A 23,989-nucleotide genomic window follows, 5' to 3' on the forward strand; every position below is an offset into this window, starting at 1 on the left:
TTCACTGGTTACATCATCTTTAAATTCCTGATTTCCCACAGATGTAGCATCTTACAGAAAAACAGAAACTGTTGAAGCAGTGTCAAAACATCTTAACCGTGATGAACACGAGATTAATACACCAAACGTGTTTTATGTTCTGCTGGGACAGGAAAGAAGACTTTTCAATCAGGAGCACATCTTTGAAAGTCCTTAAAATGTAATCTTTGGTCTCTAGTCAAGAGAATAATGGAGTCTTAGGAGGAATATTTAAATTGAATTTAATTAAATACAAATGTCACATACTTCCACCTTCCCAGAAATGGTCACTTCATCTTAATTAAGGAATTGGAAACTAACGATGACTTAAGTCTTATCCCGTGGAATGTGTTTAGACAAGTTCGGGCAAACAGCGAAAACTGAGATGTCCCCACCACCGTACCTACAACGTTCTGAAAATGCTTGAAATTAACTCCATTCTTTGTCTAGCGGTTCAAAATGAACTGCCAAAATTTAGTCCAATTAGTCAGTTCCAAATAATGTAGGCTCTTCGGAACCTAGAACCGTGGGGTGGTGACAGTTCTCCTTCGACAGTGGACCCGGACACACAGGATCTCCTCTTTCAAATTCCTTCAGCTGGCTTGGGCAACTCTGGCTTCAGATCCGTGGAGGTTCAACATGGTGGTCACCAACTCGGGAAGGTCAAAGTCATGTTTCCATCCCCAGTCCTTCCGAGCATTGCTGTCATCGAAGTTCATCGGCCAACTATCCGCTAGGGAAAGATATGGAAGAGTAGCTTCAGTTATTCGCGTTGTGGATTTGCAAAAAGGTCTTGACCGTTTTACATAAAGGTCTATCGTCCAAGGTACGAAACGGGAAATTCCTTCGAGTAAAGCAGAACCACTATTGTGTACAGTCACCCTCTTAGGGCAGAAGACCGTTAACCCATCTTTTGTCAGGCACTGTGAATTTTCACTCATTATTAAAATCTCACACAATTCCATGAGGTTTTATACTCAAAGAGGTGCTTCCGCCCACAAATTGGCAACCTTACAGTATTTGGAAACCCGGGCTGTCTTCCTACCACCTCTGTTGCTTCTATTTTTCCTAGCTTTATGTTTAAACCGTAAAAAATGATTAAAGGCTAACAAGCTGTTTATTTGGAATGAAATTATTTCACCCACTTTAGATATCATTCCACCAAAATCAAAGCATCTGCTGGCTTGGGCTCAACAATTTCTTGAGCTCAGCTTCTTCTCCAAAACATGCCTGGACCCTAGGGAAGGATCTAGGCTCTCCTTATCCTCGCAAGGTTTATGTCTTCCAGGAACTCACAGTAAAGGCCGGGTACCAACCGATGGCCTGCCGGATGGCGTCCACGTTGTACGTGATCTGGAACTCTGGCACGTGCTTGAGGACCTCCTGGGCCAGCTCCTCGGGCGTGAAACTCATGGCACTGACGTTGTAGGTCCTCATGGAGAGGGACTCGGCGGGGGCCTCCATGACCTCCAGGGTGGCCCTGAGACAGTCATCAATATACATCATCGGCAGCCTCGTGTGGGCTTCCAGGTTGCACTCGAATTTGCCATGCTTTGTGGCATCATGAAAAATCTGGACTGCATAGTCTGAAAGGGAATCCCATGTGTGGGTTAGAACAAAACAATGAACAAGCCTCTTGGACCAAGGCAGCAGTTCTCAAATGTTCTCGTCTCAGAGCCTTTTTCACACCACATTCTTAAAAATTGACAACTCCAGCCAAGTGCAATGACTCACGCCTGTAGTCCCAGCACTGTGGGAGGCTGAGGCAGGCAGATCACCTCAGATCAGGAGTTCAAGACCAGCCTGTCCAACATGGTAAAACCCTGTCTCTACTAAAAATACAAAAATTAGCCAGGTGTGATGGCATGTGCCTGTAATCAATCCCAGCTGCTTGGGAGGCTGAGGCATGAGAATGACTCAAACCCAGGACATGGAGGTTGCAGTGAGCCAAGATCACACCACTGCACTCACACCCAAACAACAGAGCAAGACTCCATCTCCAAAACTAAAAAAAAATTGAGAACTCCAAAAGAGATCTAATGTGGGTTATATCAATACTTACTGTACCAAGTTAACTGAGAATTGTTTAGAATATTACCTTTTAAAATGACAACAAACCTATCATATATTAATATGTATAACATTTTATAGGACAAAGTATATTTTCTGAACAAACAAAATTTACTGAGAAGGACGGTCTGTTGTACATTCTAAAAATCTCTTTAGGGTCTGGCTTGATAGGGGTCCGCTGGGACAGGTCCCAACCTGTGTCCATATCCAGTCCGTTCCTATCTCACACGCCATGCCACCTCTGGAAAACTCCACAATGCCTTTGTGAAAGGAGAGCGAAAAAGGCCAGTAATGTCTCCATACTGATTAAGAGTTTTGACCCCCAAGACCCCGTGAAAGTGTCTTAAGGATGCCTGGGGCTCCCCATATTCTCTCTCAGGACTGCAGATGTTGGAAGGACACCTGATGTGGGACTTAAGAGCAGAACGAGTGTTTGAGTCCAAAATAACAACCATACTTACGTTCCTTTCACATACACAAAGCGTGGAGTGGATTTTAATAGGGCTCTCTGTGTGTGTCAAGAAACAAGAGGCTGCTGCTTACTGGGGGGGTCTTCCTACATCGTCGGTAACAGATTTGTTCTTGAATATTACGTTTTATTCTAGCACTGTGGGTGGCAAATCTTGAGCTGGACCGACAATGCCAGCATGCGCTACCCTTAGCGAGCGTAAGCCAGTCAGGTTCACGGTGCTTTTCAAATGGCCGTCAGAAGACAATACAGAAACTCCGGTCAGCATACTTCTAAAAAGGCAGCAAATTCGTGACTGGGCATGGTGGGACTCACACCTGTAATCCCAGCACTTTGAGAGGCCGAGGTAGGCGAATCACGATATCAGGAGATTGAGACCATCCTGGCCAACAGGGTGAAACCCTGTCTTTAGTAAAATACAAAAAAAATCAGCTGGGTGTGGTGGCATGCACCTCTAGTCCCAGCTACTCGGGAGGCTGAGGCAGGGGAATCACTTGAACCCAGGAGGCAGGGGTGGCAGTGAGCCAAGATCACACCATTACGACAGAGCAAGACTCCGTTTCAAAAAAAAAAAAAGATAGCAATTTCATTTATCACAAAGACAACTCCTCTTAGCAATAAGTCAATCTATTTTTGTTTGTTTGTTTTTTGAGACAAGGTCTCACTCTGTCACCCACACTGGAGTGCAGTGGCACGATCTTGGCCTTGGCCTTCTGTGTTCAAGAGACCCTCCTGCCTCAGCCTCCAAGTAGCTCGGACTACAAGTGCGGGTCATCATGCCTGGCTAATTTTTGTTTATTTTTTGTAGAGACAAGGTCTCACTTGTCTTGAACTCCTGCCTCAGCCTCCCAAAGTGCTGGGATTACAAGCATGAGCCGCCACACCTGGCCCGAAAGCCTATCCAACATCTAAGGGACACAAGAAATAGAAAACAACACTTAACCAGTTGTTCCTCCTCCAGGCTGGGAGTCAGCTGAAATGATTCCAGGATATCTCAGGCACCGGAAATCTAACCCATACCGGTAATGGTAATACTGTAAGAAAGAGAAAATATATTCAAACACAGATATTTTAAATCAGATAGATGAAAAAACAAAACCAAACAAAAGCCTGCCTTTCTCTGAAATGTCATTCCATGCAGTTATATTTAAATATTCCCAAAGAAAATAAAGACTCCTAAGTTTTTATCTTTAAAAAAAAATCAACTTTTGGGTGACACATCAATGCTGAAATAACACATTAGCCTACAGTAGGGATTTCCAGCCTCTCTCTGCAAAGGCGCCACTGATCATCGTCCTAAACGATTCTGCATGAGTACATTCCCACACACGGGCGGGGGAAGAGCAGAGGAGAGAACAGCGGATGAGAGGGCGATGGCTATGGCGGAGCTGGAGGAGAGGCAGCAACTAAATCCACGAGAGTTACAAAGATAAAGAGTATTTTACAGTAGTTCACACCTATAATCCCAGCACTTTGGGATGCTGAAGTGGGTGAATCACTTGAGGTCAGAAGTTTGAGACCAGCCTGGCCAACATGGCAAAACACTCACTACTTTTACGAAAAATACAAAATTTAGCTGGGCATGGTAGTGTGTGCCTATAACCCCAGCTACTTGGGAGGCTAAGGCATGAGAATCCCTTGAAGCCAGGAGATGGAGGTTGCTATAAGCTGAGATCAGGCCTCTGCACTCCAGCCTGGGTGACAGAGCAAGTCTCTGTCTCAAAAAACAAAAACCCAGTAAGATGTTTGAAGTTTTCTGTAACTTTTAGAGTTACTAGCAATGGCTACCAATACTGGAAGCCAGAAAGGATGGTGGGGTGCAAGTAAAACAAGCAGCAACTGAAGAGATGGGGGCTGTGCTTGGGGCACCCCGGAAATGCTGAGTGTTCCCATACAGCTGTGGAAAGGTGGCCTGCCAGGGCTGAGGAGGCTGCAGGAGCTGGAGACACCTGCCACCTGGCAAACCCAGTGAGTTAAGTAAACGACTCTGGGGCTGGGATCCAGGGAGAGGTCAAGTTCCTCCAAGGATGAATCAGCAGGCATTGGAGGCAGAAAGAATGAGAAAGCAAACAACAAATCGTGTAGCCCAGGCACGTTCAGCAATCTTGCCGAATGATGCTTACTTCTCCCATGAGCTCCGCGTGGACCTTGGACACCCCATAGATGGTCCTGGGTCTCTGAATACAGAGATCGGGGGCTGGGTTCCGGGGAGAGGTGGGTCCAAAAGCTCCGATCGTGCTAGGTACAAACAATCGCAGACTGTGTTCCGCAGCGACGTCCAGGATGTTATGCAGGCCTGAGATGGACAGAAACGATCAGAGTCTGAAAGCATCTCTTCCTAAAGAACCAGAAAAACTGGCAAACAAACCACACCCAGCCAGAGCCAGGTGCTTACCAGTTATATTCACTGCTCTCGCCAGGGAAACGTTTGCTTCTCCAACGGCGCTGAGCAAAGCGCTGTAATGAAACAGCCAGGTGATGCGCTTGTTCACCACGATCTCCCGAAGACTCTTGTAATCCAAGATATCAGAATAAATGAACGGACCTGCAACAAACATACATTGGAACCACGAATGTGAAAAGGGCGGCGGTTTGAAGAACTAAATGGACCTTTTCCCTTTCCCCCATTGACTTGTGAATTTCACTGGTAGCCATGTGGTGACTAAGCCAGCTGGGCACTAGGCAGCATTTTTCGTACACAAGAATCACAAGTCATAACCACACCCCAAGGTAGTGACAGCAAATGATCCTATAGGACCTGCCTGGGCCAGGCCCTGTTCTAAGGACTTTGGGTACATTTCTCTCCCACACAGCCTTGGAGGTAAACACATTTTACTGATGGGGAAACAGGCACAGAGAGCTTCAGCAACCTGCCAGGATCAGAGAACAAGAGGCAGAATTAGGGGTGCAGCTAGGCATCAGGCTCCAGAGTGGGTGCTGTTTCTCCCAGCCCTGTATGCACAGAGTGGCTTCACTTTGCCTCCAAGGTGCACGTTTGAAAAGGAACAGAGAAATGCACTTATTAAACACCACCACCACCGTCGTATAGAAGAGCCAAAATCATGAGTTCATCACACTTAATTACACAGAGGTAAAGTTGATCTTGTTCTGTGCCAATTTTCCCCACTTACAGCAAACTGTCACTTTTCCCCATGGTGAGCAGCAAAAGGCTGACACTGAACCAGGAAAAACTAGGGGGGCATCACAAAACCTTATTTTAGGGGCAGCGGGGACAGTCTCACTCTGTCGCTCAAGTCGGAGTGCAGTGATACAATCAGTCACTAGAGCCTCCTCCATCTCCTGGACCCACACAGTCCTCCCAAGTAGGTAGCACTACAGGCACCTGCCACCATGCCCAGCTCATTTTGTATTTCTTGTGGACAGGATCTCACTATATTGCCCAGGCTAGTCTTGAACTCCTGGGCCCAAGTGATCCTCCCAAGGTCAGCCTCCCGAATTACTGGGATTACAGGTGTGAGGCACCATGCCTGGTCACAAAAACATTTCTGAAGCAGTAAGAAAACCTGACTAAAAGAGCTTGAGTCTGTGTGTGTGTGTGTGTGTGTGTGTGTGTGTGTGTCATAGTTTTTGAGTTTCTGTATGTGTGTGTGTGTGTCATAGTTTGTGTGTGTGTGTGTGTCACAGTTTTTGAGTTTGTGTGTGTGTATGTGTCATAGTTTTTGAGTTTGTGTATGTGTGTGTGTGTCATAGTTTTTGAGTTTGTGTATGTGTGTGTGTGTGTGTCATAGTTTTTGAGTTTGTGTATGTGTGTGTGTGTGTGTGTGTGTTTGTGTGTCATAGTGTAACAGCATTTCTACACTGTAACAACATCAGGATTAATTTCTCCAAATTTTTTTTCTTTTTTTTTTGTCATATCCCCCTTACTTCTGCAAATTTCTCCAAATTTCTAAAGTTCCTTCTCTTCAATACAGAACTTAGTTTTTGTTTGTATTCTCTCCAAGTCAATAAGTTAACTTTGAACCCAGAAAGACAGGAAACAAAGTTTTTATTTCAAATAACATCAAAAGATATTATTCCAAAAACTTTAAGGTCAAAAGAACTCTCCTGTTCTTTTATCACTTGAACAAGCAGCAGCATTAAAAAATATTTATTTTTAAGCGAAATACCAGTGCCTCAATAACTTCTCTTTGAGTCATAAACTGGGCTGTGAGCTGTTGCACCCACCAACTGCATGAGCCACCTCTCTGTGCGGTGAACATTAAAAATAAAAGCAAGGCCTACTGATCTCTTACCACTGTGAAAGACATGATCGGGTGGTTTCTTTATGTCAGACAAAATCACACTGTCCTTCCCGAATCGTTTCCTAAAGGGAAAATCATACACACAAGTTGGCAATATTAAGATGCAATGAGTCCTGTGAAAAGCCTTTTAAAATAAGAACTGTAATTTTCTGCCAGCTTCCAAGTCTCTACTTCCTCTTCATCCTCAACTCACCACCTTCAGCTCTTGCCTCTCTCACCCTCGGGCTTCTATTTCCCTGCCCATGGCTCTGTCTTCTATGTCTCCTCTCACCTGACTGTTAATCCCGTGTTTGTCTACAATTTCTTCCCCTTACGCTCTAGAGTTTTTTACGTCTTCCTTCTCATTCTTCTCTCCCCTCTGCTTATTCTCTTATCCCATTCTCTCCAAATCCCACACGGTTCCCTTCCAGTTTGTGCCTGTACTTCCCTTGGTTCCCAAACAACTAAAAGTGAAAGTGATTCTTAGGGAGCTGTGTGTCTCATTTTGCCTACGGTAGGAAACAGAGAGAGAGGAGAGCAAAGGACCAGTCTGGAGATGTTGGGTCAAGGGCTTGCAACAAGTCTGTGATATTCAGAGGCAAAATAAAATGTGTTTAAGGCTGGGCACAGTGGCTCGTGTCTGCAATCCCAGGACTTTGGGAAGGTGAGGTGGACAGATTGCCTGAGGTCCAGCCAGCCTGGGCAACACAGTGAGAACCCATCTCTACCAAAACTACAAAAAATTATCCAGACGTGGTGGCACGTGCCTGTAGTCCCAGCTATCCGGGAGGCTGAGGCATGAGAATCTCTTGAACCCAGGAGGTGGAGGTTACAGTGAGCTCAGATTGCACCACTGCACTCCCGCCTGGGTGACAGAGTAAGGCTCCATCTCAAAAAAGTATATACATATTTTAAGCAGTTATTTAGATATATCTTAATGCTAAGGAGCAAGAAGAGAGAGAAAAGATGTTTAAAAGGCATCACAGATGAGCTCCACCTACTTAAGAACTCAGATTTTAAATTTCAAATTTTTAGGGTTCTTACCTCAAAAGATTAGCAAGCCCCACTCCCAGCTGGCCAAGACCCCCTAGATGAAGAAGAAAAAAAAAAGGGAAGCTTTAATGCACATCTAACCAGTTCGATTACTATTCCCAGAATGTAATAACTAGTTTTCAGTCTTAGCTAACTAGGCAAGTCCTAGGTTGAGCTGATGTAACTCCTGCTTATTTCCAAACTTCCCAGGAACATTTGCAGCACTTGCAAATGCGATGACCTCCCCAGGCTAGGACAGAGAGCAATACAGGTAATATTGGTTTCAGAGACAACACGCTTGCCAGCATGGGGTGGTTCAGAGAAAGAGGAGAAGCGAAGGCATAAGAAGAAAATCTCATGAGAGCCAGACACAAGTCTGGAATTTCTCGGGGCAGAAACTCACTCTTGGCCTTCATTATTTTGATCAGCTCTGAAGTTTGTCTGCTATGGGTGACAAAATCATTCAAAACCAATATAAACAGATTAATAGCTACCTCTGGTGAGATTAGCCAGAATCCCATTTTCCATTGTAACTGGACTGGGATATGAAAGGGCAAAGAGGGAGGGAGAAACCAAGAAGCCATTTGGAAAAAAAGAGTAGACAACTGCAAGGTGGCACTGAGAAATTACAATGAATAGTACGGCTTCTAGTGTGAAGGCTTAAACGTGCCATTGACATAAACGGGAGGGAAGTGGGCTAGGAGCACCTCTGGAAAAGGACAACAGTCCGTTTCATTTGGGAGAAATAGATGAGGCAGGAAGATACAAAAGTGGGATTTCCTGTAAGCATTTATTAACTTGGGAATAAAACCAGGACACCCTGAAAGATGCATTATTAGTGGAGGTGAGACGGAATAAAACAAACACTTGGACAACATGATAGGTAAATCAGGAGAAAGGCACAGAGGGCAATCGAAGCTTGAAACTTATTTCAGCATCAGAAGCAGAGAAGGCGGTAAAAGCAGCACACACACACACACACACACACACACACTGAGAAGGCTGATGCTGTAAAACCAAGGAAAAGAAAGCCTGGCAAGAAAGAGAAAGAAATAAAACAAGTCCATCAAACTGGAGGCTGGAAGCGACAGAGTAAAGTGTGGAATGAGAAGGACACGGAATCAGGTGCTGAACATACTGAGGTGAGGATGTTCAGGGAGCAAGTCACTGGCAATGATGAGCTCAATGGCGACGATGAGCTCAAGGACAACGGTGAGCGCCATGGCAACAAGCCCCTTGGCCAGATGCTAAACTTAACTTCTCTATTTCCAACAGGCAAATGTGCAATAACAGTTTGGGATTAACGACTCTGAGTTTAGGCTGAGGAATCTGGCCAGGAAAAGGCGTGCCTAACACCAGAATCAATGTTCTAGCCCCAGCACCTTCCTGTAACTAGCCTTTGCTCCCTAGACTGATCCTAATATGCAAGGGAACCAAGTTCCAGAGCAGCTATCTAGGGTTCCTAGATGCCTTCGGACAACAAAAATAATTATGACAGGGAAAACCAACTGCTGGCAACAGTGATGAAATAAGGATTTGGATTTGCAAAATTCTAAAAACAAAAAAAAAGCCAATAGTGAAAAAGGCAGTGTCTGATCAATAAGATCAGCTGCCCTAATTTAATACTTTGTATTATAAAATACCTAATTCTGAAATCGTTTTAATAGTGCAGACAATAAATCCAAATTCTGTCATCCCAAGCCTGGTTTTGCTGCATTACTGGCGACAGGGACAAGCAGTGTAATTCGGATAGCATATTACGCATTCCGAAAACAAAGGCGCAGCCACATAGCACAGGAAAGAAAGGAAGAATCAAGCCATGGAAGTAAAAGACACAAAGAAAAGAGAAGAAAATCCAACCTGTAATTAAGACTCGTGGATGGTCTGTGTCAGAGAAAGAGGCAGAGTGGAAGTTAGCATCTGCTGGAATCTGCCGAGGGGAGATGCCCAGAAATCGGACTGGCAGGACAGACGTCCAACAGCATCCTCGCCTCAGCATCCTCATGAACGGCATTTTCTTTTCAAATACCTTGTGGGAAGAAAATGAGCAGCGTCAATGGTGTGACCTTTTATCCCTCCAGCTCTTCAAAACAAACTCTTCAACTGAAATGAACACTATGATTGTCAGCTAATGGGCAAAGCTGTGGTTTTAGATTCAGGAATGCAATGAAAGAGACTGCTGAGCTCGCCGATGGGAAGCCAGTCAAGGGCTTCCCGTGAGCCAGGCCCTGTGATAAAGGGATAAAGTGTTGCTCACACAACGTCTGGCCGAACAAAGGCTGAACTGAGATTCAGAATTGACACAGCACAGCGCTGACACCAGCTGGGATCTAATGCAACGGAGGCAGTTACCGCACAGAGAACCTGCACATGACAGAGACGAAGTCAGTGGACCCTAGTGAAGGCTTTAAGTCTTGATACAACTGTAACCAACTTGTCCACCACGCCTGGGGATACAAACAGGTCCCAGATTAGACACACAGTGCCCTATACACCTTGTGTTGAAGCTCACATGTTATCTTTACAATGAACCAACCTAGAAAAGCAGAGGTTTCAGATAAAAAGGCTCAGAGCAATACTTAGGAAGCTGTGAAGAGCTTTCGTTTTACCATCATCTCTGGAGAGAGGGTCATGCAGAAAAGCCATTTTCTTATTGTTTCAAAGATCACGTAATTTTTATTTTGTTTTTTATTGTATTACTATCATACTTTAAGTTCTGGGGCACATGTGCAGAAAGTACAAGTTTTTTACATAGGTATACACGTCGAAAAGTGGCCAAAGGATACGAACGGATACTTTTCAAAAGAATACCTAACTATTTAATCTACCTCCACCTCCTCATCAGCCTTAGCTCCAGCTGACCATGAAATCAGTCTTGGCCTTGGAGGTCAACACGGTCCAGCCACATACAGCTTGAGACTGCCATGTTCCTCAACCTGTCCCCAACACCCAGGCAGGCACATTGTAAGAGTAAACCAGAGTGTCCAGCTTGCTTTACTGGGTCTAACAGCATACCACCCGCCCTCCCTACAGGCAGGCCTATTGCATACTGCACACCGACCTGTGGCCTCTACCCTCTCACCCACTGGAAGATCTTTTACAACAGAAAAGGCAGATGAGCTTCAAAGCCGACTCAGGTGTCCCATCCCCTCAAGCATCTTCTATTTTGCGTTATAAATGGAGAAAAGGTTAAAAAACAAACAAACAAACAAACCACACACACAGACGTTGCCTGGAAGATCCAAACTTACAGGAGGGTACTCAGTGCCTCAAGTAGATTTAAGAAAGTGATTCCAAGTTAAATGCCAGAGGTAGCAGAAGCTTTCTTGCAATCCCTAATCATACCAAAACCCAAATTACAGCAAACAAAAGGAAAATAAGGTCCTTTCAAAAATACACACTTTCTTGGTCATGAGGGTTCACGGGAAAGGCCTGAGCTCTTCTCCTCAAGCAGCCCTTAAAGGGACACTAAGTGTAGCCACTGCTGGCACCTGAAACCAGTTAAGAACTTAGATTCTTACAGTCACTTATTTCTGCAAGTGCAAAGGGATACTGAGGAAGCCCAGAGACAGTATTTCCCAGAACATCTGAAACTGAAAGACAATTCCCAAAAGCAAAATAATGAAAGGCCACAGTTAAAAAGGGTTTGTTCAAATTTACAAGAAAAAAAAAAAAACCCTATCAAAAAGTGGGTGTAGGATATGGACAGACACTTTTCAAAACAAGACATTTATGCAGCCAACAAACATGAGAAAAAGCTCATCGTCACTGGTCATCAGAGAGATGCAGATCAAAACCACACTGAGACACCATCTCACACCAGTTACAATGTCAGTCATGAAAAAATCTGGAGACAACAGATGCTGGAGAGAAGGTGGAGAAATAGGAACACTTTTACCCTGTTGGTGGGAATGTAAATTAGTTCAACCATTGTGGAAGACAGTGTGGCGATTCCTGAAGAATCTAGAAATAGAAATACAATTTGACCCAGCAATCCCACTACTGGATATATACCCAAAGGGATAAATCATTCTATTATAAAGACACATGCACACACATGTTCACTGCAGTACTGTTTACAAGAGCAAAGATTTGGACAACCCAAAGGCCCATCAGTGATAGACTGGATAAAGAAAACGTGGCACATATACAGCATGGAATACTATGCAGCCATAAAAAAGGATGAGTTCATGTCGTTTTCAGGGACATGAAGCTGGAAACCACCATTCTCAGCAAACTGACACAAGAACAGAAAACCAAACACTGCATGTTCTCACTCATAAGTGGGTGTCAAACAATGAGAACACATGGACCCAGGGAGGGGAACATCAGACACTGGGGCCCGTTGGGGGGGTTAGGAGGCTAGGGGAGGGATAGCAGGAGGTGGGGAGATTGGGGAGGGATAACATTAGGAGAAATACCTAAAGTAGGTGACTGGGAGGCGGGGGATGGTGGATGCAGCAAACCACTATGTCATGTGTATACCTATGTAACAATCCTGCATGATCTGCACATGTACCCCAGAACTTAAAATATAATAATTAAGAAAAAAAAAGTACAGATGAACTCTAAAAAAAGGGGGGGGATTTGTTTCATATTTTGTTTTAAAGATTGAAAAGACTAGAGCTGCAGGGGAAAGCAAATCCTGAAGCTATGAAACAGGTACAACCATATGCATCTCTTCTCTCCACAAAGGGAACTTGAAGGAGGCACCCAACAAGTTGTTAACTGAATGTGAAGTTTCAGTTCAACGACATGGACGGTGCGTAATGGAGTTGGTTCTTCTTATTCCACTATTAGCAGGTCACATCTTTTGCTGTTTATATGCCACAAGCTGGTGAGTGATTAACTGTACTATCCCAAGAACTCCTGCCCTAGAAAACCCAGTTCTTCACCACCTCGCGGCAATGCTGCCTGTTAACAATGCATGGGTATCAAAACCAAACGTAAAGAGCCTCCTACCACCTGCAGCATGTAGCTTTCTTTCTTGGTCCTGCCAAGTTGAACTTAATACTCTTAAGACAGCAGTTCCCTAATTTTTGGGTCTTTCATTTTTTGGTCTTAAAACTTCTTTATACTCTTAAAAATGGAGAACTCCAAGGAGCTACTGTTTATGTGGGTTATAGCTATTAATGTTTAGTGTGTTAGAAATCAAAACACATAAATGTTTAACATCTTTATTAATTGACTTAAAAACAATAAACATGTTAACAAACATCACTATTAAAGTAGCTCAGTTTTTGGGAGGCTGAGGCGGAACTGCTTGAACCTGGGAGGTGGAGGTTGCAGTGAGACAAGATGGCGCCACCACACTGGACTCCAGCCTGGGACACATAGCAAGACTCCATCTCAAACCAACAAAAAAAACCGTATTTTCCAAAACAAAAAATATTTAGTGCAAGGAGTGCCATTATTTTAAACTCTATGCTTCTCTTTGACAAAAAAAAAAAAAAAAAAAAGCTGGATTTTCACTTCTGTTTCTGCAATTTGTTGCTCTAATTGAAAAAAAAAATCAAAACACAGCAAAGCAATGAAAAGGTAATGGTATTTTATTCATTTTTCAAATAATTCTGGATATTCATCTTTGATACCACTCCAAAACTCAATGCATCAGTGTTCTTACAGGTTAGTTGTGATGAGGAATGTAAAAACTTATCAATAAACTTTTTGTACTTTGCTACAATAAAACTTACTTTAGGGGCCAGGCATGGTGGCTCACGCCTGTAATCCCAGCACTTTCGGAGGCCGAGGCGGGTGGATCAGGAGGTCAAGAGATCAAGACCATCCTGGTCAACATGGTGAAACCTCATCTCTACTAAAAATACAAAAAATTAGCTGGGCATGGTGGCACGTGCCTGTAATCCCAGCTACTCAGGAGGCTGAGTCAGGAGAATTGCCTGAACCCAGGAGGCAGAGGTTGCGGTGAGCTGAGATGGCACCATCGCACTCCAGCCTGGGTAACAAGAGTGAAACTCCGTCTCAAAAAAAAAAAAAAAACCTTGCTTTAAATCAGTGGTCTTCAACCTTTTTGGCACCAGGGACCAGTTTTGTGGAAGACAATTTCCATGGACTGGGAGGAAGCAGGATGGTTTTGGAATGATTCGAGCATGTTACATTTATTGTGCACGTTATTTCTATTATTATCGCATTGTAAGATATAGTAATTATACAACTCAACATAATCTACAATCCATGGGAGCCCTGAGCATGTTTTTCTTAACTAGAGAGTCCCATCTAGTAGCAGATCATCAAGCATTAGATTCTCATAAGAAGCATGCAACCTAGATCCCTCCCATGTGCAGTTCACAATAGGATTCATGCTTCTGTGAGACTCTAATGCCGCAGCTTATCTGACAGGAGGCAGAGCTCAGGCAAGCAATGAGGAGGGGCTGTAAATACGGACAAAGCTTTGTTCACTCAATCACTGCTGCTCACCTCCCGCTGGGCAGCCTGGTTCCCACAGGCCACGGGGCAAGCACTGCTCTAAATGGATCTTTTAGCCCTGCTTGACTCTGTACATGTTAGTCTTTTCGAAAATATTGGTTAAGTAATGCACATTGTCTGAAGATTAACACACTTCACTATATAGTATTAAAAAGTCCGGCTGGGCACGGTGGCTCACGCCTGTAATCCCAGCACTTTGGGAGGCCGAGGCGGGTGGATCACGAGGTCAGCAGATTGAGACCATCCTGGTCAACATGGTGAAACCCCGTCTCTACTAAAAATACAAAAAATTAGCTTGGCATGGTGGCGCGTGCCTGTAATCCTAGCTACTCAGGAGGCTGAGGCAGAAGAATTGCCTGAACCCAGGAGGTGGAGGCTGAGGTGAGCCAAGATCATGCCATTGCACTCCAGCCTGGGTAACAAGAGCGAAACTCCATCTCCAAAAAAAAAAAAATCCTACTAGTTCACATCACCACTGATCTCATCAGAAAATTCCTTAGTATGGGGCAGCTGTCAAACTCATGGGTAAATACAAATTCATTGGCAACAAACACTGTTAGTTGTTTCCTTGAGGTGACAGGCTCACTTTGTTCATGTTTCAGAATTTGTCTGAGTTATCCATACCCATTGTTTGTCAGTCATTCTGTCAAGCAAAAATGGTTTTTCTATAAAGAAAAGTGGCCAGTTCAGCTCACAATTCAATCACACACGGCTTTACCTGAAGACAACCATTGTACTTTGAAACATGTAACAGAAGCTCTTTATGAGCACATCCCTGCATTATACAGCATATCAGAGAGATACACACTCATAAGTCAAGATTTAATCAATTAGCCAATAATTTAGCCAATTATTTGTACTGTTTCATCAGGGACATTCTTAAGGAAAGCTGGCAATTTTCTCTTATTTTTTATTAAAAGCATATGGCAGTGAAGAATACAGTGATGATCACAACAGCTTGGCACCGCTGCCTTGATTTGCACAAGGCCATCAGGAGTTTTACCCAGCATTGTTCTGGCACCATCAATGCAAATTCAATGCACTTGTTCCAGAATGAACCCCGAAATTCAAAAAGTTGTTCAACACTTTGAATACCTTGGCACTACTCACGTTTGCTCCCAAACATTCACTAAAAAGATACTTTCTATTGTAAAGATAAAGGATTGTACATTGTATTACATATTACAATAAAAAGATTACCTAAAAAGGTATTGATCGGCTTGGTGCTGATACCAGAAGAATACAAGCAAAATGGCAACTCCAGGCTTTCTTCCATTTGTAAGGCAGAAATACACTCCTGTGGTCAACATACCAACTGGGTCTTCATGTTTCAGCTGGATCTTTCATTTGACGGAAAGTTGAAGCACTATGAGCCCTTCCAATGCATTTTCATCTAAACAAGGCTTACTGTGTCTTTCTGCAATCAATGCAACTTGATCATTTATCCTGCTTTATGCTTCAACTTTTTGTTATGGCTTTTTTGAAAAGCCATAACAAAAATTTCTGGCTTTTAAAAAGCTCATTATATCCACACTATGCCATTCAATTCATTTTTCTTTAAAGGACTCTAAATGGTTGATCTCAAAATAATGCTACTGGCACCAAAATACTGTTGAAAATGGTTCTGTGGCATAAGATACATAAGAGCAATTACTAGCAGCTCCAAAGCTCGGGAAGGCTTTCACCTTGTCTTAGTCTTGCTCATTTCTCTGGAGTAAATCCCTCCCTTCCATGAGTCAGGGAACTCTGACATATTCATTTCATCTTTTTCAGCATTTTAGGCACACGTGGTGCAGCTGTGAGCTGAAGAATCAAGTTCTCTAATATCCCCCTTTTAAGCCAATAATCTGTCCTTAAATTTAAAAAAACATCCTTTTAGGATAAATTATTAAATTCAAAAATAATTTTATGCCATTTGAAATTTTAGAAAGGTTTTCCAATCAAGACTACAGAGTATACTGTTTATTTTTCCATGTAGGCACAGAAAACTCTGGGATTTCAAGTTAATAACTTACTAAAAGAAAACAAGTCCACAGATATAACAGGCATAAGTAAAGACAGCCAGGAAGTGCACAGTAGGAATACGAAGTGCAAATTGAGCTCATCTCTGAAAACGCAGATTTTTTTATCCTAACCCTAACACCTTAGAAGCCTTGAGAAACAGAAGAATAGACAGGCACAAGTTCCATTAGCCATCACAGCAAAGCTCTTTGCAAGTCATGTAATCTCTGGGAAACTCACTGCACACTTGTGAGAGAAAGAATGAAAAAGGTAAGTAACACCACAGCATTCTTTTCAACAATAGTTTTGATCTTATGGACCCTACAAAGGGTCTCAGGGACCCTCCACAGTTCCCCAGATTACAGTTTGAGAAGAGTTATTCTAAGGTAAAACTTTGTCAAGTTGGATATTAAATTTATATAGAGAAAGACATCAAAGAAGATTTTCAGTCCCTCCCCTCTTACAGATCAAATGACAGCCCATAAACTTTCTCTCCCAAGCATCTTGTTTACTTTAATTGCAAGGGATAAAGAGGACCAGGTTAACAGACTCTCTGCCACAAATAATGAGGCACTTTCCCAACCTGAGTCCCCTCTGGGGTGGTCACAGAAGGTCACAACTTCTTCCATGTCCCTATGTGTCCACTCATCTGTGTTAGCAGCAGTCACACAGCAGTGGGAAGTGGAAGTGAGGGGTGATGCAGACAGACTCACAGCTCAGCTGGCTTGAGTGACTGCCTGCACATGGGTGGGTGGTGACAGTGTCAAGGATATGAAGGTCTCTAATTTGGGCCACTGCAAGAATGGGCTTTCTGGAGAACTAGGTCAGGTGAGAAGCCAAACAAGTTTGGTTGTGGACATGTTGGGTTTAGGTGTCAGGACGCGATATAGTTGCCTCTCCCAGCAAGTGGTGATACATGTTCGCACTCACTCAGTGCTGCGTCTAAGAGACAGACGGAAGGGAGACACCGTGACCGGTTTACATCTCACAAAATACAATAATCCTGTTCTCAGAAAAGTTACTTCCATTTCTCGGGGTGTTGGCGGTGGAACTTAATCCAACTGTGATTGCTCTAAAGATAGATAATTTTTTTGATATTAAGGAAACTTCCACCCACAGTACTGAAGGCAACTAGATACACAGCATCAGTTTTCCTTAATGCTCTCGCTGTCCTGAGATCTCCCGAGATCCCTGGCTGCAATCACTCTTAGGTACGGAGACAGTAGAAGGAGTATCAAGTAATGTCTTTAGCAATTAAGCACGAAGCTAAGAAATCCAGCCTCCAACAGATGAATGGATCAAGAAAACAGGGTTTATACATACAATGGAGATTATTCACCCTTAAAAAAGAAGGAAATTGTGACACTTGCTACAACATGGATGAACTTCAAAGTCATCAGACTAAGTGAAATAAGCCAATCAAAAGGACACACACTGTATGATCCCACTGATGTGCATTATTGAATGTACTCGAAAAATCATAGCAAGATTAGCAGAAAGGTGGCTGGTTGTCAACGGCTGGGGTGGAGGCAGGAAAATTAGTGTTTAATGAGCAGAGGGTTTCAATTTTGCAAGATGAACAAGTGCTGGAGATTGACTGCACAATAGTGTGAATATACATAATGCTACTGATCTGTGTGCTTGCAAATGTTTAGGATGGTAAGTCTACTGTTACGTGATAGGAATCACAACTAAAAATACCATAGAAAAAAGTCTCACAGTGTTCAGCACCCAGAAATGACCTGCATATATGCGTATAGGAAAACCAGAAAACTCCCCTAACATAGATCAGCGTTGCCCGGAGAGACCCCGCAAACCCCAAACCCCCAAGGCCTGTCTTCTCTCTCCCTCCACTTGCAAACCTGCTTACACCTACTGCTCTCCCACTGTCCGCTCCTTTCTTCCAGCCTCAGGGGTCTGCAGGAGCATTTCTGCTGCTGGTGCCTTCCTGCCCAGCCCCCCACATCCGGCCTTCCCTGCTCTGAACTTCAGTGATAACTAACCAGTTGACAACTTCCTGGCGCCAATACCCCCTCCTCACTTCTAATACCTATGTCCATGGCCACCTTCATTCTCACTGGGTTCCCCCACCCCAATCATCTTCTGCTTTCAGGAGCAACAACGTTTGCCAGACGCATTTGCAAGGCAGCCTGGGCTTTAAAACCTCTGGCTCATTGCATCACCATCTATGCATCCTCTTAATAGTAATAATGTAAGGGAAAATCAGGAGCCTCACAACAGGGAGCACTGAAGAAGCATCTGCTTTCCTGAACTCTCATTTCACCTTCACAGCAACCCTGAAGCCGGGGACCTCTCCCCATTTTTCAGGCTCAACTGACCCGCCCAAGGTCAGACAGTTACTAACTACCAACAGAGGGTAGGTGCACCGAGTCCCAAACCCTCTATTCCTACCATCCCGACTCAACCCCTCAAGAGAAGAGATGCGATCAGATGCCTAAGACAAGGCAAAGGAAAAGAAAACACCCCCAGGGCCACGCAGGGGGCACCTTTCCTGGCAGCCTGCACCCCTCCTCATGGGGAGAGCACGGAACAGCCAGGGGTTCTGGGCCGGCGGCCCGCCTCGCAGTGTGCGCCTGGCTTCATTGCCTTGCCAAATGTCAAGTTTCCGCGTTCTCAGATTGGGTTCAATCACCATGCCACCCAGATTGCTGAGGGCATTTAACAAAAGCAGTGAGTCTACGAAAAGCAGTGGGCAAACTGCGTGGTCAATGTAAAGGCTCCATCTGTATTTGCCTTTTTTTTTTTTTTTTTTTTTAATTAAATCTTTGAGCCGGCAGTCTGGGTGTTACGTGGGAATGATCCGAAAGCCAGAAAGGGTCTAGAAAATCCCAACGCTCTAAGCGTGAGCAAGAGAGGGTCTCAGAGTGAGGTCTGACTCTGCAGAGCGGGCGTCCCCTCCTCCCGCGCGCAGCTGCTCGGGACGAGAAGCCGGTGGGGCATGCAGGGCGAGGACGCGAGGCCTCAGCGGGGCCGGGTGGACAGGGTGTGCAGTCCCACCCTCTGCGGGCGATGGCTTCCCAAAGTCTGGAGAAACCGGTTTCGCCGGGCCGACCATGCCCGCCCCTCTTCCCGGCGTGGGGAGCCCTTTCAAAAGTGGAGGGGAGCGGGTGTCGCGCCCTCCCAACCCTGGCAGCGCCTGGGCCCTCCCCCCACCAGGATCCCTCCCGACCCTGTAACCACCGCCCCGGGTCCCCGACGCGCGCCCGGGAGCGCAGGGTCTGCAGCGCCGCGACCTCAGCCAGCCCGTGGTCATCCGCTCCGCGGCCATTCGCCACTCCGAGAAGGGGCTCTGCTCCCGCCTCCGCCAGTGGAAACGTCGGGAGACCTCAGCACTGACCTTCCTGCGCGCCCAGCGGAGACTGAGACACCATCGCGCGCTAAGATAACCTGCAGACCCAGCTTGGCGGGTCCCCGCGCCTTTATCCCCCACCGCCCCGCCCGGCGCACCAATCCCCGGCCGAGGAGGGGCAGCGCGGGGGGCGGGCCGTGCACGCCCAGGGTTGGGAGAACTCAGGGACCGCCAGGGAGGGGGAGACCCGACCAGAGCCGCTCGCGACCGAAATCCGCACTCCGAAGCGGCAGAGCGCGCTCTCTTGCTGTTTAGCGGCTCCCTACCAAGTGACGTGGGGAAGGAACGCAGGGCGCAGGAGAGACAGATGGAAAGGTTTGCTGGGGAGCTGGCCCAGGACTGAGAGTCTGGAGGTCCAGTGTGGGGAGACCTTGAGCAAGGCCCTTCTTGGCCTCCCAGCTGGAAGGCATCGCTGAAAAATCAGGTGACCTCCAAGACCACGGACCAGCAAAGTTAGCGACACCTGGGCGCCAGTTGGAAATGCAAATTGGCAGCCCCACCCCAACCCTCCCGACCTGCTGAGTCAGCATCTCCGGGGGCTGGGCCCGGGTGGCTCCTGCGGGATGCTGGTCCGCGCAGTAGCTTGAGAAGCGCAGGTCCAGGGCGCTGGTTCTCAAACTTTGCTTCATATTACAGTCACCTGGGAGCTTTTTAACCTCCAAACGCCCAGGCTGCCAGGCTGCCAGGCTGACCCCGGACCAAATGATAGAATCTCTGGGCTGGGGGAACCTCAAATGTATTTTTTTTTTTTTTAAAGCTCTTAAAGCGATTCCAGTGTGCTGTGAAGGTTGGACTCAAGGTGTGGTCCTGGACAAAGCAGCCCACCCACACCTGCTGAACCGGGGAATCTGCATTTTAACGAGATCCCCAAGTGACTTGCAGGCCCCTTAGGTTTGTGAGAAACAACTCTAAGGTGTCTTCTGACATTAGGAAACTGTGATTTTGTGAAATCTGTCTGATTTTGTTTAGCGGGCTAGCCAGGCCCGGCTCTTTCGGCTTCTCGTTTGACTTGACCCCTGATGATGGCTCTGCCTCTGGCACGCTTGAAATAGGTCCACCCGCTCATGATCAGCGTGCATTCTGCTCAGCGTAGCCTCCCCGCCTTAAGAAGTGTTATTAATGCAATGTAAAATGACTACCGAACTGCCCACGGGGGTGGGGGTTTCAGACTTTCGGCATCTCAAAAGACTTGAGATTATGGAGACCAGGATACCCCCACTTCAAGAGGAAAAGGTGACTCCTCCCCTAGAGACATGACGAGGTGGGATCAAGGCCACTGGGGACCAGAATGCTGACTCAGGCAACCTGTCCCTGCCGCGCTGCCCTTTGTGCTCTCCATATCATATCATGAGGTATTTTTCGTTTTCCATAAAGCTGGTGGTGTGTGGGAGACGATATCAAGCTTGTGTTGAGTGGGATTGAGGTAGGAGTGGGGCTCAGACACCAGACCAGGTTGAGTACTAGCTAAAGCAGGGCCAAAGTAGCTTTCCATCAGATAGGCCCACCAGATGCCATGTCAGTTTACCGTTGCCATGGCAATATCAGGGCGTTACTGCCCCTTTCCATGGCAGTAACTCAATAATTACTACCCTTTCCTAGAAATTTCTGCATAAACTGCCCCTTCATCTGCATGCAGTTAAAAGTGGGTATAAATATGACTGCAAAATGGCTCTGAGCTGCTCCTCTCTGCCTGTGGAGTAGCCCTGCTCTGCAGACATGGAGCAGTCACGGAGCTGTAACCCTGCCTCTTCAATAAAGCTGTTTTCTTGTACCTCCGATTGCCCTTGACTTCTTTACTGGGCAAAGCCAAGAACCCTCCTGGGTGAAGCTCCACTTCGGGACTCACCTGCCCTGTATCAGGATTACAGGTGGGAACGTTGTGGAGTACAGCAATCCACTGATACTGCCTCTGGTCTGCTGAGGGAAGGGTGGGCAGGAGGAGGCACAGACCATAGCTTCAACCATTGTTCTTGGGGACAGGACAAGGGGAAGAGGTGATTTCCCAGGGACTGAAAGGTGGGTTTCTGGCTACCTAGCATCTACTTCCTCTCTTCCCCATGCAAAGAGGCTGACGTGGATGGCATCAGTCCTCGCCCTCCTCAGTGAAGGGGCAGACACTATGTTGAGATTTAAATCCTGTCCCCACCAGCAGAGGCCCTCTGAGGCCATCCCACCCAGGGACACTGCCTGTGGGCTTCCTGGCTCTAGGAGCGCTTGGGAATCTGCCCCTTCCAGCTGTTTCTCTAGCCCTCCCAGTGAAGCTGTGTCCTCCAGAGATCCTTTGACTTCTGTCTGTAAAGTGAGTTTCTGTAGTCCTAGCTTAGGTAGTGATAATATGCAGAATTTCTCTCCATTTTCATGGTTGAGATTTTGACTTTAAAATCGCAAACCCAAATAATGAAAATAAATAAGCATAAGTAGTCTCTAGCCTGTATTCATATAAATAAGTAACTGAATGAGTGACTAAATGGGGTGAAGGGACAACTATTTTTTTTTCCTTTGAGGCACGGTCTCACTCTGTCGCCCAGGCTGGAGGGCAGTGTGACATGATCTCAGCTCACTACAGCCTGGCTGACAACTCTTCCTTCCAGAATTTCAATGAATACATGTGGAAGGAAGGAGAGACCTGGCAAATCACGACTGAAACACTACTGCAATCCTTTCGGCAGGCAGGGTCCCCAGATGTGGCAAAATTAGCTGGTGAACGCTTAAGGAGAAGCAGGATATTTGCATAGTCTCAAAGTACCTCTCCCAAAATAGATGTTTATCAATAACAAAGGGAAAAATAGTAACTTTGCAGTGAAGAAAACTGGCATCACCACCTTAGACACGTGACTCAGGTTTACCTCTCCAGAAACATGTTGACATAGGAGGCGATGGGAAAGAGCACAGCACCGTGGAATTTCCCTGCCCAACAATGCACATCATGGTGGGAAAACATTACACAACCCACGTGGAGGAACATTTCTACAAAATAACTGACCAGGACCCTTCAGAAGTCTCAAGGTCACAAAAGACAGGAAGACTGACGACTGTCACAGATTAAGGAGACAATGACTCCTATCAAGTGAAATCCTGCATTAGATCTTGGTACAGAAAAAGAACATCAGTGGAAAAACCAGTGAAATATGAACAAACTTTCTAGTTTAGTTCACAGTACGGTGCCCTTTTTACTTCCTTGCAGATTTCTTCCCCAGTAGAGCTGTACTACAGTTGTGTAAGAGGTTAATATAAGGGGCGTCGGGTGAAAGGTACAAAGGAACTCTCTACTATTTTTGCAACACTGTCTGTCTAAAATGATCTTGGCTGGGCATGGTGGCTTATGCCTATAATCCCAGCATTTTGGGAGGCCGAGGCAGGTGGATTACTTGAGGTCAGAAGTTCAGGACCAGCTGGGCAACATGGTGAAATGCTATCTTTACTAAAAATAATAACATGATAATAATATAAAAATTAGCCAGGCATGGTGGCACATGCTTGCAATCCCAGCTACTTGGGAGGCTGAGGCACAAGAATCCAGGAGGCTTGAACCCAGGAGGTAGAGGTTGCAGTGAGCTGAGATTGTGCCACTGCACCGCAGCCTGGGGGACACAGCGAGACTCCATCTCAAGAAAGAAAACAAAAAGATCTTAAAATAAGAACTTTTAAAAAGTATCTTGATAAGTTTAAAATGCAGTAAATTTGTTACTTAGTAACAAATGTGTTACTTAGATTAAAGATCTTCCTGACAAAAGTTAATATGTAAAATTCCACTTGGGAAAAATATACTTTGTAGAAATAATGACCACAAAAGGAGATTGACAATGGGAGAAATTGTTTAAATCTGAAATGAGCAAAATAACCAGATATTGAATCAAATCTTTGTTGCAAGATTTAATAGAAAGCAATAAATGACAAATAAAATTCAGTAAAGGAAAAAGGAAAAGGAAGGAAAACGAAATCATTCATAGAAAATCGATTACAGGCTTAAATTAGTTAATGAAGAGATTTTTTTCTTTGTATGCAATTAGAGAATGCGAATACATTTGTGACCATAAGTTCCTAAGCAGGGCATATCAAAACGTTCTGTTTTTGTGTGTCTGCTTGTTTGATTAAGATACCTAGAAGTATGGTTAAGAAGAATGGACAACATACGCAAATTCCATGCTTCAAGATCCCACGGTGGTCTAAAATATAGAGAGGCTTGTTTCCGTATAAAGTCTAATAGCATTGCCTGGACAGGGACTTACGCCCAAAATGACTAAAGAAACGAAATCCCTGGGAACATGCAAGTAAATTACGCCACCAAGCCAACTTCTGTCCTTAGTTATTTAATGGGAAGAAAAATGCACCACTTCCAACTGC

General features: G+C 45.2%; 1 protein-coding gene across 4 annotated transcripts; it reads right to left on the reverse strand.

The window, feature by feature from the left end:
• Positions 1–243: 243 nt before the first annotated feature.
• Positions 244–20,289, reverse strand: LOC100391259 (L-threonine 3-dehydrogenase, mitochondrial). 4 transcript variants are annotated; one of them, XM_078347090.1, is made up of 9 exons: positions 19,912–20,289; positions 9,691–9,859; positions 7,843–7,885; positions 6,811–6,881; positions 4,953–5,102; positions 4,681–4,853; positions 3,501–3,591; positions 1,335–1,604; positions 244–751 (listed from the first exon to the last, which is right to left on the reverse strand). In XM_078347090.1, the coding sequence occupies exons 1-9, from the start codon at positions 20,272–20,274 to the stop codon at positions 612–614; spliced, it is 1,470 nt and encodes a 489-aa protein (XP_078203216.1). In that variant the 5' UTR covers positions 20,275–20,289; the 3' UTR covers positions 244–611. The 4 variants fall into 4 exon arrangements, with proteins under 4 accessions (XP_078203216.1, XP_078203217.1, XP_035125752.2 ...); XM_078347091.1 differs by having other exon boundaries at positions 1,315–1,604; XM_035269861.3 differs by lacking the exon at positions 19,912–20,289 and adding an exon at positions 19,634–19,692.
• Positions 20,290–23,989: the final 3,700 nt, after the last annotated feature.

This window comes from Callithrix jacchus, chromosome 13 (genome assembly GCF_049354715.1).
Source record: "Callithrix jacchus isolate 240 chromosome 13, calJac240_pri, whole genome shotgun sequence".
Lineage (NCBI taxonomy): Eukaryota > Metazoa > Chordata > Mammalia > Primates > Cebidae > Callithrix > Callithrix jacchus.

Bases quoted from the DNA above. Each gene is read 5' to 3' on its own strand.
- LOC100391259 (XM_078347090.1), bottom strand. From the start codon at position 20,274: ATGAAGCAAAGTTTGAGAACCAGCGCCCTGGACCTGCGCTTCTCAAGC. The intron at 4,854-4,952 runs GTAAGCACCTGG...TGTCCATCTCAG, and splicing joins GAGAGCAGTGAATATAACTG to GCCTGCATAACATCCTGGAC. The intron at 3,592-4,680 runs GTAAGCATCATT...TCTTTCTTACAG, and splicing joins ACGCGGAGCTCATGGGAGAA to TATTACCATTACCGGTATGG.